General features: G+C 40.0%; 1 protein-coding gene across 2 annotated transcripts in view; it reads right to left on the reverse strand.

Annotated features, from left to right (window-relative positions):
- Positions 1 to 4,770: 4,770 nt before the first annotated feature.
- Tspan12 (tetraspanin 12) overlaps positions 4,771 to 14,958 on the reverse strand; it is a 63,519-nt gene continuing 53,331 nt past the window's right edge. For both annotated transcript variants that reach the window (XM_031381252.1, XM_031381253.1), the window contains exon 8: positions 4,771 to 6,272. In XM_031381252.1, coding sequence (XP_031237112.1) covers positions 5,967 to 6,272 — 306 coding nt within the window. In that variant the 3' untranslated portion in view covers positions 4,771 to 5,966. The remainder of the gene's footprint in view (positions 6,273 to 14,958) is intronic.

Below are 14,958 nucleotides of genomic sequence, written 5' to 3' on the forward strand. Positions count from 1 at the left end.
ACTGATCCAATCTACATCCATTTGTAGCTGAATGAGTCCTTAGCTCTTGATAACCCTGTGTTCTCTGTCCAAGTAAGGAAAAATAAATGACCTCCTTTACTGAGGTTTGTCCTTATTAATTATCATAAACAATGGCTTTTAGTTTACTTACTGTGCTCATTGTTGATGTATATATTAATTTATATATGTATATGATAAATACATATGCAAATAAAATATCAGAAATATCACATGACTCTATGAGCATACTAAATAGAAATAAAAATAGAACAAAATAAGTTTTGCCAACAGAATTTAGACAAACAAAAACAACATGCACAGAAAAGTATGCTATAAACTAGAGAATACAAAAGACTAATAGGAACAAATAAATTGTGAACTAAGAGAGGGGATGCAGTAACCAGGACAAAACCATTTCATGAAGAATCAGATGCTGGGTTGTGACTTACAAGTAAACATAAAGACTCTCAGAAAAGAAGTCTGTGGTGTAATCATAGTCAAGAAGAACTAGGAGAAGAACATGGTTTGTTCCCATGGTTCACATCTGTCCCAGCCATATGAAAGTATTCACTTAGTAAAACAGTTACGAAGAGAAGCCTTGATTCTGTAGGAGCTGAAGACTGATCATACAGTTTCCCTTAGCTGTGTGCACGGTTGTACAGGTTGAGGACAATTAGCCAGCCTCCTTTACACATGGGACGGTAGGCTGGAAGTGATATATGCTTCCTGGAACTTGACAGTGTGCGCTGGGAAGACCATCAGGCTGGTGCTCTTGGGACTATTTACACACATGCTTCCTAAAATATAAACTCTTTTATTTCATTTAGCCAGTTAGTATTCTGAGCTCTCTAACATAAGACATCAGCCTACAGACTAAGCCATTGCTTTCTTATAACCACTGATGGGAACAAATCTTAGGACAGCTAATGACTGAGTTATAAGTCACAAAGTAAGTTATCAAGGATACATACACTGCTGAGTTAGACAGTTCTGTCTTCCTTAAAATAAGGACCCTCTAGGTTAATGTCATTTGGCAGGCCCATGTTGACTAAGGTTGGGGACTGTAGGATTTACAAGAAAGCATGAAGAGGGCATTCCTGAGACAGTACCAGTAGTAGAACAGCAGAAAACAGAGAGACCAAGAGCAATGCGTGCCGTCAGTCAAAACTTCATATGATTTGGACTCATTCTGGATGAGTAGCAAGGAGGCAACTAGATAGATAAAAGTGTCAGTCTGAAGGAAGGAGACTTTGAAGGACAATTGTGCCTGGAGATATTGAATTACATGCAGGAGGATCTGGCTTCCTCACTGGGGGACCAAGCTGAGACTCAACCACAGGCTGAAAAAGACGCCCTGTAACAAAGTGAAGAGTAGGAAATCAATAGTCTAAGTTGCTCTTCCTTGTTGGTAAAATGGAACTAATGATGCGTACAAAGTAAAAAATCAGCATAGAGAACAGAGGAAATTTGTGTCTGGTACATGGCAGGCTCTGCCTGCCAGTTTTGAGGCTCCTGTGAATGCACAGAAGCCTGCAATTAGCATATTAAAACGGAAAATAAAAGAAGATTCAAGGTGATGTTGGAGATTCTTCTGTATACGTTTCTGGGGTTTGCTTGGATGAGAACTCTGTTCATAGTAAAGGAAAATGGACTTTTAAATCACAGGATGATAAGCACGGGGGTGACTGAAGCAACATGGCAGCTGGTGGTATTTTCTTTTAAAAGGAGGCGGGCTTTTTTGTCATGGAAGATTCAGTAGCTTATTTATTTCTCATTTCTTTACCTCCTTTGACGCATCAGTAGGAATAGGAGTTCAGACAAAGAGAAGCTGTTGTAGCATCCTGTTTAAGATTCTCTTCATGAGATTTGGTCCTCAGCCCATTTTCTGTCAGACTTCCTGAAATGGGAAAGCAATGCATAAAAATTCTCAGGCTCCACAGTGTATTCTCCTAAGCGGCAGACTGGAATTTACAGCTGCCCGTAGACTTCTCCATCTGCATGTCCTGCGGGCACCCCCAAGTCAGCACATCCCAAAGCAAATGAATTACCCATCCACACTCTCATTCTCCTCCAGCCTTCTATCTGGGTTAACACTATTGCTAGCATACCAGGTACGGAATGTAGAAATATTGGTTCCTTTCTTTTCTATCATGTAACCCCAATGTCAATCTGCAGCTGCCTTGCAGAGATTCACACAATAGTAGTCACCCTGTTCCTTGACTTTCATTTTCCTGGTGAGGATCTTTCTCTCTCTACACGAGCCCAGGAAAAGTCTGCTCTTCACAAGAGTTTGCAGAGTTGAACCTCCAGAGGTTCCTTAGTCCAGGGTAAAGCATGGCTTGTCCCCAGGGACTAACACAATGCCCACACCTGTTACCCTGAGCCCCATCCCTCTTGCTTGGATAAAACAGTGAAGTTCTGAGTCATGCACGTGTCACTTCATTTTCTGAAAACACTCCAGCAGCTCAACATGGGAATCCACAGAATGAAGCCTCAAATCCACATTTCACCCACTCCCTTTCCCCAGGTGTTCATTCCAGCCTTCTGTGCTGTGCAGCCATTCACACCGATCCACAGATCATATCCTCAAAGCCTTGTTCACTTATTGAAATCTTAGAGCCTTGGCTCATGGAAGGTACCATGAGCACAGTAGGCTGTACTCTTCCATTGACTGTACTCAAGGATTTTCTCCGGGTAGAACAGCCTCTAGCTTCCTTCTTCCTCCCTTTGCTCAGTAGGGCCACACTCACCAAGCACTCCTTTATTTACGTTTCCTATTGTTATCATAAGGTCTCTAACCCAGACTTTATAAGCTTTATAACAGACATCATCTATAATTGCCTTCTCATATTCTCAGAGGTGCTTTCAATTGCCTGTTAACCAATCTAAAAATAATCTCTTATTTTTTTTTTTACTTTAAAACTTGTAATTTTACCCAAAAAAGCTCTTAAAGGTTCCCAAAGACATAGTTAACAGTTTTCCCCTACTGTACCCAAACAGAGAACTCCCTCAACTCCACAGCATTAAATGCACTTTGTAAAGTTCCTTGTGGTTTTATTATTCCAGGTGCACCACTGCTACCATAAGAGGCCTTTGTGGACCATGGCTATAAATGTCATTTGTTCCCATTAAGCAAATGTATTATATAGAAGATGATTGTCTAAATTTATGGTGACTATTCTAGAGGGTACTAAATCGGATAATATATCAAAATACCTATTTTAAAAAGTCAATCCCTATAATTTGAAGACTGGTGTTTTCCCCTCTAAGCTCAATATAATATAAGCATGTTATATGACTGTGAGATCCATCAAAAGAGATGCAAGCAAACTTGACAGCTATCTAAACAAATCAAATAAAATGCAGAGCTTTGTCAATTACTTGTTTATCATAGGTGAAATCTGAGGAAGTGATTTATTGATGTTTCATCCTATATAACCCCATATTCTTTCTCTCCCTTCATCTCTTTCCCTCTAAAGAACAAGAGTCTCTCTTCATTGCCCAGCTTGCCTTGAACTCTTGGGCTTAATTGATCTTCCAGCCTCTCCCCTCCAAGGAGTTGAAATTGAGAAGATAAATGAACAGAAGTGATTTATTATATCAAATGTGCTTAGCAAAAATAGGAACTTGAAAAAAAGAAAGATATCCTGTCTCTTTTTCAATGAAAATGTAGCTTTCATATTAGTTACTGAATTTGAAAAATACTAATATTGTATTCAATCCTTGGAGGAAAAGGTCTGTAGACTTTACTTTATACTTTGCAATGCACCTCACTGCCACCCTTGCACGGTGCCAAAAATAAGACAGAGGAGCCATTTTGACCTCTATCACATGGGATATATGAACGCCTCATAAAACCTGTTTTGCTTTGGGCCACTGATCCTTATCTAGGAAGACTTGAAACAAGAATAATGCCCCTTGGGTGTGTGTGTATAGGTGTGTGTGTGTGTGTGTGTGTGTGTGTGTGTGTGTGTGTTCTTTTGTCCTTCACCCATAGGCTGACCTAAGGTTCTCACTTTTCAGTTGTCTCTTCTCTCCGTAGCTGGATAGTAACAACAGCTATGACAAGTTCTAAGCTGGACAGTCCTACTGACATCTCGGCCAGTGGGAACTTGTAAAGAAGTGAAGGAGCCCCAGCACTTGTGTGCATCCTGGGGACAGTGATGTCTGCAATGGCAGAGGGCAGAGAAAGAGGCAGGCACCAGACAAACACTCAATTTTCTTTAACTCGAAAGAATGGACCTCTGTGGCTGGGTCTAGGACCCTCACTGCACAGCTTGCTCATGGTGCTGCTTCTGGAGCTCTGAGGCCTCATCGCGTGTGGAAACATAAGAAAGCTCCAGAAGGGCTCAAAGCATGGGGCTTCAAGTCTGTCTACAGTGTCCACTGTGACTGGGGCCTGTGGCAATGATCTCACGTGAAGCCACCCTCACCCAGGCATACTGTTCCTCCTTTCCTTGTCTTCAGGTGAGCTCTTGAGGATGCCCTCAGTGCTGCCTGGACCCAATACTTGACTTCAGGCATCCATGAAGACGGTGGTGGTGTGGTGGAGCAACTTGATAAACATGTCTTGAGACTGTGGGCTGGATAATTTCCAATCATGGGCCCCCCACCCCCCGCACCAACCCTCATCCCCGCCCCATGCCTGCTCTTCTCATTTTTATCCTCTCCCTTGCTAGTCTCTTCACTTATAAAAGTGATTGTTGGGTGGGCACCCTTTCTAGAACTATATAGTGAGACCTTGTCTCGAAAGTAAATAGACAGAAACAATCATGATCTAGAAAATATTTATTGACACCTGTATTAATTTTCTTTCCGTAATCCAAGAAATGAACAGAATGCTCAAGATACAGTAAAATGCACTTTTCCCATTTCAAATAAATATCTTCTACTCTTGTAAAAAATTAATATTCTGTATAATTTGCTACAGTGTATTAATTGATGAAATAAAGCAAGAATTCTCTTAAAGCAAGGATCTCTGCAGAGAATGTTGTTTCTTTGTAAAACTATATCGACTTCAAGTTGTTCCTTCTTGTTTGCAAAAGAAAAACATAAGCTCTTTGACAAAGTGTTTATTGGAAGGAAAAAAGCATCTGAATTTTTGATGAATCGACTATGTGTAAATTCCATAGTTAATACTTCCTTCAGCCAGAGTTACAATGATTCTTATGTATCACACTGGTAATTTCCAAAATTAGTGGTTAACAACTTAAATTAACAGTTAAAGATATAATACAGAACCAAGACAGAATTTAAAAGCTCTGTTTTTGGAAGAGACAAAAGTAATGGTGCTGTATAAGACAATTTTGTCATTTTCAAATATTGTTATTCATAAAATTATAAGAACTGAAATCTACTGAATTATACAGACACAGCACAAACTTATATACATATATATCCCTGATAAGTTTAAGACAACGTGTTAGCTCTTACAAGTGTTATTAATAAGATTATTTTAGTAACCAACAAAAATAATATTTAGGTAGTCACCAATCTTGAAAGATTTTTTTATATAATCAAATCATCATCAAAACAATACGTTATCAGGTAATCATCAGGCCTTTAGCACTAAGTCCCTATGTTAGCAGTCAGTGGGCAGTTTATAGGTTAGTTAGAGGAGTTAGTTAACCTTCACACAAGCTCCAGCACCACCATGAGGGTTTATTTCTGTGAATGGATGCATAAATGCTGGTCAAACTGTATCACCTCAAAACATAATTATGCTCAGAAAAAAAAGAAAGAAAACATACACAGTTGTTATGAACTCTGGGTTCAGCATTTTGAAGGGCACTAATTATTGTCTATGTATTAATCTGTGGAATCTTCGTTTTAAAGAGTGGAGAAATTATATGCTTAGACATTCCTTTTTTAGACTATTGATATGTGTAAAAATTTCTGAAATAGATAACTGTATACCCCAAAACCCACTAGTCCCACAAGTTTGTGATTTCCTTCTTTAACATTCTTCATAATTCTTCCATCTCAAAGTGTGTATTGAAGCTGTTTGCCATTGATGTATGCTCAAAGATCCTTGAAAGACTTGGTTTTAACAGTTCCACAGAGTGACATGACAAGTGCTGAGATGTATCATTTTTCAGAGATAGCATTTGATCTGTCCCAGGCTCTCTTCTATCATAATACAGAGCCCAGAGCAGAGTAATGGTAAGAATCATGGCCAGGATTTGTGTCACACCAATGGAGATCCCCAGAAACCTTAGTACTTGCAATTGTTTGGTTCCTCTCAAAAAGGAATACATCTTCTTCCCACAACCCTGTAAAAAAGAAAAGAAAAGAAAAAGAAATAATATAATCAGTGCTAAATTGTCAAAAAATAGTGCTTTGAAAAAAGAACAATCTAATCAGTTAGTTAAATTTAGAAACTTTAAAAAACTGACCCTTGACCAAGGTGTGGTGCACACCTTGAAAAGCCCCAATAGCTCATTGTGTCCATCATCCTTCTTTTATTTTCCACACACAGTCACTGATATAAAACCGAGTGTCTAGAGCACAACTTATTAAATAGTTTGTAATGGTGACTGCTTTTCACTTGAGTAACATAACATAACCTTGAGTATATAGGTTTATTTAATAACTATGCCAATAAAGTATTTGCTCATAATAAATCATAAAGAAATGTATTTTAAAGTTCTTTGAGACTAGAGAGGTATCTCAGCTGTTAAGAGCACTTGCTTCGCAATTAGGACCAGAGTTTGATCCAAGCATGTGCGAAACAAACCAGGTGCCTGGTGCATGCCTGTAACTCCAAGTTCAAAGCAGCAGAGACAGGAGGATTGATGGGGTTATGGATTTCTCTGAACCAGGTGGCCCCAGGTTCAGAGAAAGACCCTGTCTAAACGAATAGGCAGAGGGTGACAGGAAGGCACCAGAACTTGAGCAAAGGCTAGTGTGACTACTGACACTCACGAGGGCACACATACAGATACAGACACAGACACAGACACAAACACAGACAGACATGCATATTTTAAAATTTTAGTATGTATATAAATTTACCATTTATGAAGGGCCAAAGCAATTTGCTTAATAATACAAAGGGGTGTGCTTGTTGGGGTGTGCTTTCTACATAAAAATTTGAGTCTTGGGTCAACATTTCCATTGCAATGTTTGAACCTACACCAATGTGTTTAAAAGTTGATCAGTATTTTCATTTTATAATCTCAATGCCAATGATATTGTTTGGAATAAAGTACATAGTGTCCAGAAGTATGTTTAAGTCCATTTGAGGAACTACTGGAAATTCTAATCTAATCCCAATCAGCATGTGTTTAATAACTTTTAATAAGCTAAAAAAATCAGTAACTAAGACACCAATTTTAGCACCAAATTCTTACACAGTATAATATACATTAGCATAATTTTACATAATATGGAATGAAGATAGAAAAATAGTATTTTCTCACAGTTAAAATCTTATGTTTCAACTGGGGATGTAGTGATGCACTCCTTTAATCCCAGCACTCCAGAGGCACAGGCATATGGATGCCTGTGTGTTCAGGTCCAGCCTGGTCTACAAAGAGAGTTCTAGGACAGCTATGGCTATTACATAGAGAAAACTCTTCTTCAAAAATAAAAGCAAGGTTTCTTTGAATGCACAGGAGTCTGTTTATGCAGATAAAAACACTGCGATCTGTCGTGTATGATAATCACATGTCTGAGTGACCTGTTTCAGGCAATGTTGTTAGCTCTGTATGGCCTGAACGAGCACAAGTGCAGTGCAAATACACATGTGTGCACCAAACCACAGATGCAGTGAATCCTGAGAAATGGCATGGACACACACTACCAGAAATACCTAGGATCCATTACAGGTTTGACGCCACATTACATTTTGGTCGTGGCATGTTTAGAGACCTTTTACTGTTGCCAAAATTTTCATAACACCCCAGGTGGGATCGTGAGCCACAGTTTAAGAAGCTATGATCTAAAGAAAGTTGGCAAACATTTGGTGTATATGCAGAGGGCTAGATAGGGAGTATTTTAGGCTTGGCAGCCTATACCGTCTAGATTGCAGCTTCGCATTTCCTCCAGTGTGATACAAAAACAGACACTGACAACAGCTAATGGTGCAGTTGGGCCTTGCTATGAAGTTCCATGCACAGAAAGGCTGTAGTCTGATGACTAATGATCAGATTTATCTAGATTATTTCTGTTATTATCATTATTTCTGTTGTGATTGTTGTTGTTGTTGTTTGCGGCATTGCTGAGTTGTAGCAGTGCCTCACTTGGTCAGAGACTTCCCTGCCCCCACCCAATCCAAATCATCTCGGTAGCCTGCTTCTAAACATGCCAGTGCAAGGGATAGACCTCCATACATCTCTACCTCTGAGCACTGCACAGGGAGAGGACTTATGGAGGACTTACTGTCCATCCTACCTAAAGGATCTGATACACATATAATATGTGCCCATACAGGCCATGGATACTTGAGGAAAAAACTAATAAGGTCATTGTCAATGACAAGTTTTATGAAAAGGGTCTAATGGGAATCTACAGCATATAAGAGAAGAAAATTCTAAAGGAAAATAAGGTAAAGAGAAGAAGGAGAGCTGTGCCCTGTAGCTATGGAGACAGGTATTTAGAAAGCAATTGGGAATATGGCAATAGTAGGTTATCTATAGCCCATGACCTTGTTTGCTCTCATTGCTCACCAAAGATTCTTTTTGTAGCAGAAGGAAACACAGAAATCCACAACTGGTCAAGACACAGATAACAATAGTCTGTAGAGTGCTCATTCCCTAATGATACAGCTACAACACCAGCCCTTCACCTAAGGTTCAGGAAACATCCCAGAAGCAGGGCAGAAGAAAGATTTTAAGATTCAGAGAAACAGTATGTCAATGACAAGATAGTGTCATCTATATATTACAAGGAGTTGCACCTATGAAATTGCAACAATACGGTGTCTAAAATGCTGGCCTAGTGACAACATCAGTTGGCATCCCAAACTGGATGGGAGAGATCTCAAAAAGCCCTACTCTTAAATGAAGAGTTACAGTGATCAACTGCTCTTAAGAGAGAAAGAGAATCAGTCTGCTCTAGGGACAGGCTCTAATGGGTTCTCCCACCCCAAGTGGTCAGCCCTAAACAAATGTACATATGGGTAACACTGTATGGAACTATTGTGTTGTATTTATATATACATATTGTTAAACAGCAGTACTAATTAAAGAAGAAGCTATGATTTTGGGAGGGAATTGAGAGAGGGGAATGGTAATTGAACAGAGGTGGGGATGAGGAACTGAGAGTAACCGACAGAAAATCCCAGACAGCAGGAAAGCAAGAGGCACCCAGGACCCAACAAGGATGACATTAGCTGAAATATCCAACAAAGGGGAAGGAGAACCTGTAGAGACCATATCCAGAGGCTAGGCAAGGCCCCTGGTTGAGGGATGGGGCCATCCACCCTTCTCAAAATTTTAACGAAGAATTGCTGCTGTTAAAAGAAATATAGGGACAAAGAGTGGAGCAGATACTGAAAGAAAGGCCATCCAGAGACTGCCCCACTTTGGGATCCATCCCATATGCAGCCATCAAACCCAGACACTATTGCTAATGTCAAGAAGTGTTTACTGACAGGATTCTGATATGGATGTCCCCTGAGAGGTTGCTTGCAGCCAACCATCAGACTGAACACAGGATCTCCAATGGAGGAGTTAGAGAAAGGACTGAAGGAGCTGAAGGGGTTTGCAACCCCATAGGAAGAACAACAATATTAACTAACCAGATCCCCCAGAGCTCCCAGGGAGTAAACCACCAACCAAAGATGGAGCGACCCATGGCTCCAGCCACATATGTGGCAGAGGATGGCCTTGTCTGGCATCAATAGGAGGAGAGGCCCTTGGTCCTGTGGAGGCTTGATGCCCCGGCGTAATGGAATGCCTGGGAGGTGAGGTGGGAGTGGGTGGGTGGGGCACACCCTCATAGAAGCAGGGGGAGGGAGAAGGGGGATAACATAAGAAATGTAAATTAATACAATAACCCATAAATTATTTTTTAAAAAGATGTGTGAGTGTGTGGTGGAAGGGACATAAACACAGTTCTCAGGCATGAATAACATGGAAGTAGGAAAAAATCATGACAAGGGAAAATGGAGTAAAGAAAGTGAGAAAAGGTACTGTGAAAAAGAACTGCACTGTCAACCTCTGAGAAACCACTGTGCAGCTGTGTTGGCTTTAGGGATCTGTGTCCACAGTGAGCACACAGTTTAGAAAAATCTACTCTGCTACAGAAACTGAATTTTAAATCAAGGTGACTAAGTGAGAGCTTATTTTATAACATACTTGGATTCCAGTAAAAGTGACTTAGTGTTTACCCTCTAAAGATAGCCATTGGGATAAAAAGAAATTCATAAATATTTAAATTATTGCCTCCTTGGATGCTTTGTCAGAGCCCACAAAGAATTCATACGTCAATGAGGACTAAACACAGAATCAGTGATCATTTCATGTATCTTATTAGAAGGAAGGAACTTCTTCCATTTGCAAAAAAATACTGGTTGGTAATTTTACTCCAGTAACACATGACGTCAAAACAAAAAGAAATCCTGTAAACATGGTCAGGCACTCTGCAGTAACTACCCTTTCTTGGTGATAAAAACTTAAAAGAAAAAGAAACAGCAAAGGGTTGTCGGCCTTACCAAAATTAAATGTAATGTGCTTAAGAACTTATAACATGGGCTGGAGAGATGGCTCAGCGGTTAAGAGCACTGACTGCTCTTCTAGAGGTCCTGAGTTCAACTCCCAGCAGTCACATGGTAGCTCCTAAACATCTGTAATGCGATCCAATGCCCTCTTCTGGTGTCACAGTGTACTCATATGTATAAAATGAATCTTTTAAAAGAAAAGAGTAAAAAGAACTGACAACATTTAGCATCGACTTGTAGTCACATCTCTGTCTTTCCTACCATATAGCAAGAAAGATGAGCACACACACTGACATGCAGTGATCTGTAGAAAACCAAAATAGGAATCACCAAGACAGTTTTACAAAGCTCAACAGGCTTTGCAACCATTCTACTCAGCTTTCTATCAGAGTCTATTCGCCTTTAAAATGCTTCTGTACAATGTGGTACAGTGGAATAGCATGGCTAAGGTACATGAACTGAAGACTCACTACTCTCGTCTTGAAACAGATAACCAGTGCCACTTGTTTGGGACACTGAGAGGGTTAATGAATGCTCGGAATTGTTTCTAGAACACTATTAGAGCAAAAGGTGTGCAGATTCTGATCTCTGTGTCAGCCCACAGACTAGAAAGTTCAAATCTACATGCAGAAGAAAAAAATTAATGACCAGCGGATAGAAGCCAAGTTGCAACACCTTGTAAGATTATGAAAAATCCCCAAAGTAAACACTATGTCACCAACAAATACTGATCATTTTAACCCTTGCCTGCAAGAGCTAAAGTGGCCATCAGTGTTTTTTAGAAACATGAAATCACTATCCAAAATGTCTGCCTGCTATTGAGACACTAGACCATTAGCCTTCTGACAGAGTAGACAAATAGTTTATATAATTTAGAAATAGTTACTTTTTTAGTAATTGCATGTAAATTCAAAGCTCTTACTTTTAGACATGTGGAATGTTCATACAGATAGACACCTTTTAACCTTATTGCTAAAAATTATGTATCATATTGTCCTATCTGTTTCTCAGGAAATGAATATAATATAGCCTTGGGTGGTGTAGGCCTGATGATCTTTGTCTCTGCAGTATTGAGGTATAAATATGAGTCTATAATGCATATGAAAAATTAGTGTAGACATTCTAATATTTAGTCAATGATAAATTTTAGAATGGAAGGTGAACCATTCAAGGATCCACAATTTCAATTAGATGAGAAAAGTAAGTTCAAAAGATCTGTTATGTAACACAGTGACTAGAGTTAATAATGTATTTAAAAAGCAAAGCATTCAGGAACTATCCATGCTGGTGGCTCAAGCCTTTGAAATGCAATACATCACTTATTTCATTTTACTCCCTCAATAGTCTCTGAAATGTAAATTTTGCCTATATATTTTCATCTTTGTATTAAGTCCTTCTTCCCTTTACAATAATTCATTTTAAGCAGACGGCTCATAGGAAAGGTAATGTTTCTTTTTCAAATTTGTAATTAAACCATAGCCATAGTTGGTCATGTTTAATCTGTTTGGCTTCATATTTTGGCATTATAAGCAGTCAGTGTTGATATTTTTCAACATCATCTTTAGCTTTTAAAATGTACAGTAAATTGTATTATCCATGATAAGCTAGGAATGAGATACATTAGTTAATAAAAAAAAATGTTCTAGAGTGGAGTAGATCTTGGAAGTCAGTAGGCCAACTTTCCATCTTTTCTAAAGCTTAGAGATAATTTAGTGACATGAGCAAAGTGTGCCCAGTAAGAGTTCCGAGCAGCGTCTTCCACTTAAGCGGTAGTCAGAATCAACTTTTTAGACCTCTGGGAATTAGCCAAAGACTTGAAGCAACCCAAGTAGTGTTTATTCCAGAAGGCACCTGGGTCCCAAGAAGAGCAGAAAGCTTTGAGACATTTGGAGGTCCACTGTTCAATCTCTCATAGGCACTAGTCTTGAAAACCATCTACATCTACGGTGGATGCTGGACACAGAAGAGTAGAATGGAGTTGATACCCTTCGAATGCATAATTCCTAACAAGAATTGCCATTATTTGTCATCTCTGGTGGCTGTCTAGAACTCTAGGCTGTTTTTATGTGACTTTAGAGTTCAGCCAGTGTAGTAGCTTTGCCCCTGGAAATGTCCACCAAAGACCCACAGAGCATCTGCTGTTCACAGCAGGCACTTGAGGTATGACTTGGTAGCTGTACACTTCTGAACAAAACCAATGGTTAAGAGACCTCATACTTAAGTCCACTTATGGTATATATGGAAAAACTCTATCTGTCTATGAGATTTGAGAAACTTACACTTTTGCCCAAGGTTATACATGAACTTGGTAAAGACCTGAGGAGGCCCAATGATGTCCTTCTAAATGGCCTTAAGATTCTTTGACAAATGGCTAGGAGACTTGCTGGCTCCAATCACCTCAGGAAATCTCTGTTCATTCACTAACTGACCCACCCCACACTATCTGAGTAGGAACTTCAAAAGACATTCATAACAAAAGCAACGCAGACTTTACAAAATTAGTGTAGATAATGTAATAGGTTGGCCGGGCAGTGGTGGCACATGCCTTTTATCCCAGTACTTGGGAGGCAGAGGCAGGTGGATCTCTGAGTTCAAGCCCAGCCCGGTCTACAGAGTGAGTACCAGGACAGCCAGGACTATACAGAGAAACCCTGTCTCAGGGGGGCGGGGGGGGGGGGGGGGGGGGGGTAGAGGAAGAAAATGTAATAGGTTAACAACCAACCACACGAAACTTTCACAGCACAGGGTGAAGGGTTCTTAAATTATTTGAAATGTCCAGCTGGAAGAAAGGAAAGGAAGGGGAAGAGGAATGAAAGTAAGGAGGAAGGAGAGAGGCAGAAAGGGAGGGAGAGAAGGAGGGAGGGAGGCAGGCAGGAAGGGAGAGAGGGAAAGAAGGGGAGGGACAGAGAGGGGGAGGGAGGGGGAAAGAAAAAAGTGACATAACATGCAAAGAAAGAAGGCTCACATGTATAATATAAAAGTGTTTTAGAGCACTGGTTCTCAACCTTCCTAATGCTGTGACCCATTAATACAGTTAGCTATGTTGAGATTAACCCCCCCCCCCAACCATGAAATTATTTTCATGGCTACTTCAAACCTATAATTTTGCTATGGTTATAAACTGTAATGTGATTTTTTTGTAATCTGTTTTCTGGTTGTCTTAGCCTAGCCCTGTGAAAGGGACATTTGACTCCCCAAAGGGGTCACAACCCACAGGTTTTTTGTTGTTGTTGTCTTTTGTTTGTTTGTTTGCTTTTTCGAGGCAGGATTAATCTATGAAACCTGAAATTCACTCTGTAGACCATGCTGGCCTCGAACTCAGAAATCTTCCTGTTTTTGCCTTCTAAGTCCTGGGATTAAAGGCATGCGCCACCACTGCCTGGCTGCAACCCACAGGTTTTAAAGGAATCCTAAAGTTGCACTTCTACTGAGTGGATCTCACTAGTGAATCTTATCAATACTACCCCTTCTCTTTCGGACAGGCCTCTTATACTCCAGACTGGCCTCAAATTAATTCACTAAGTAGCTGAGAATGGGCATGAACTTCGATTCTCCCTCCTCTACTTCCTGATTGCTGAAATTACAGCTGTATGCCACCACACCTGGTTTATTTGATGTTAGGAATCTAATCCAAGGATTCCTGCATGCTACAACTGAGCTAAGTACCCCATACAACTAATTCTTACCAGTCATGTCTGTGCTGGAAATGCCTTTCTAACAAGATGCACTAGTCCTAGTTCTGCGCTTAGCTTATTCTTTCCCCATACAACAGGGTCACTCTGCCTCACTTTAACCCTCCATGCAACCTATTATCCAGGCACAATGTGCCCAGTTCTTCTAGCTTTTCAAATGTATATGCCTAGCCCCTAATGATCGTTTTGGGGGATCTTGTTTAAATACACTGTGTAACCCTGGCTATCCTGGAACTCACTCTGTAAACTGAGCAGCCTCAAACTTAGTGATCTGCCTACCTCTACCTCCTGAGTGCTGAGATTAAAGGCATGCCCCATTACTGCCTGGCCCCCTAATGATCTTTTTCTGGATTGGGCTGAGTTTGTCAACATTACATTGAAAATGATAAAGCTTCTAATCATGAAAAAAAACTAACAAAAAGAATGCAGGAGAATTTTAAGAAAACCAAATACAAATGAGTTTGGATCCAGGTGAAAAACATGCTCTTTGTTTCATCCAGAATACTAAACATGGAATTGTATTGATGTAGCACTAGACCAGGTGTGGTTTCCTTCTACACCAGGACACTATGAAAAGATGTGAACTCCTCCTTGGGATGACAA

The sequence above is a fragment of the Mastomys coucha genome, unplaced genomic scaffold (genome assembly GCF_008632895.1).
Source record: "Mastomys coucha isolate ucsf_1 unplaced genomic scaffold, UCSF_Mcou_1 pScaffold20, whole genome shotgun sequence".
Lineage (NCBI taxonomy): Eukaryota > Metazoa > Chordata > Mammalia > Rodentia > Muridae > Mastomys > Mastomys coucha.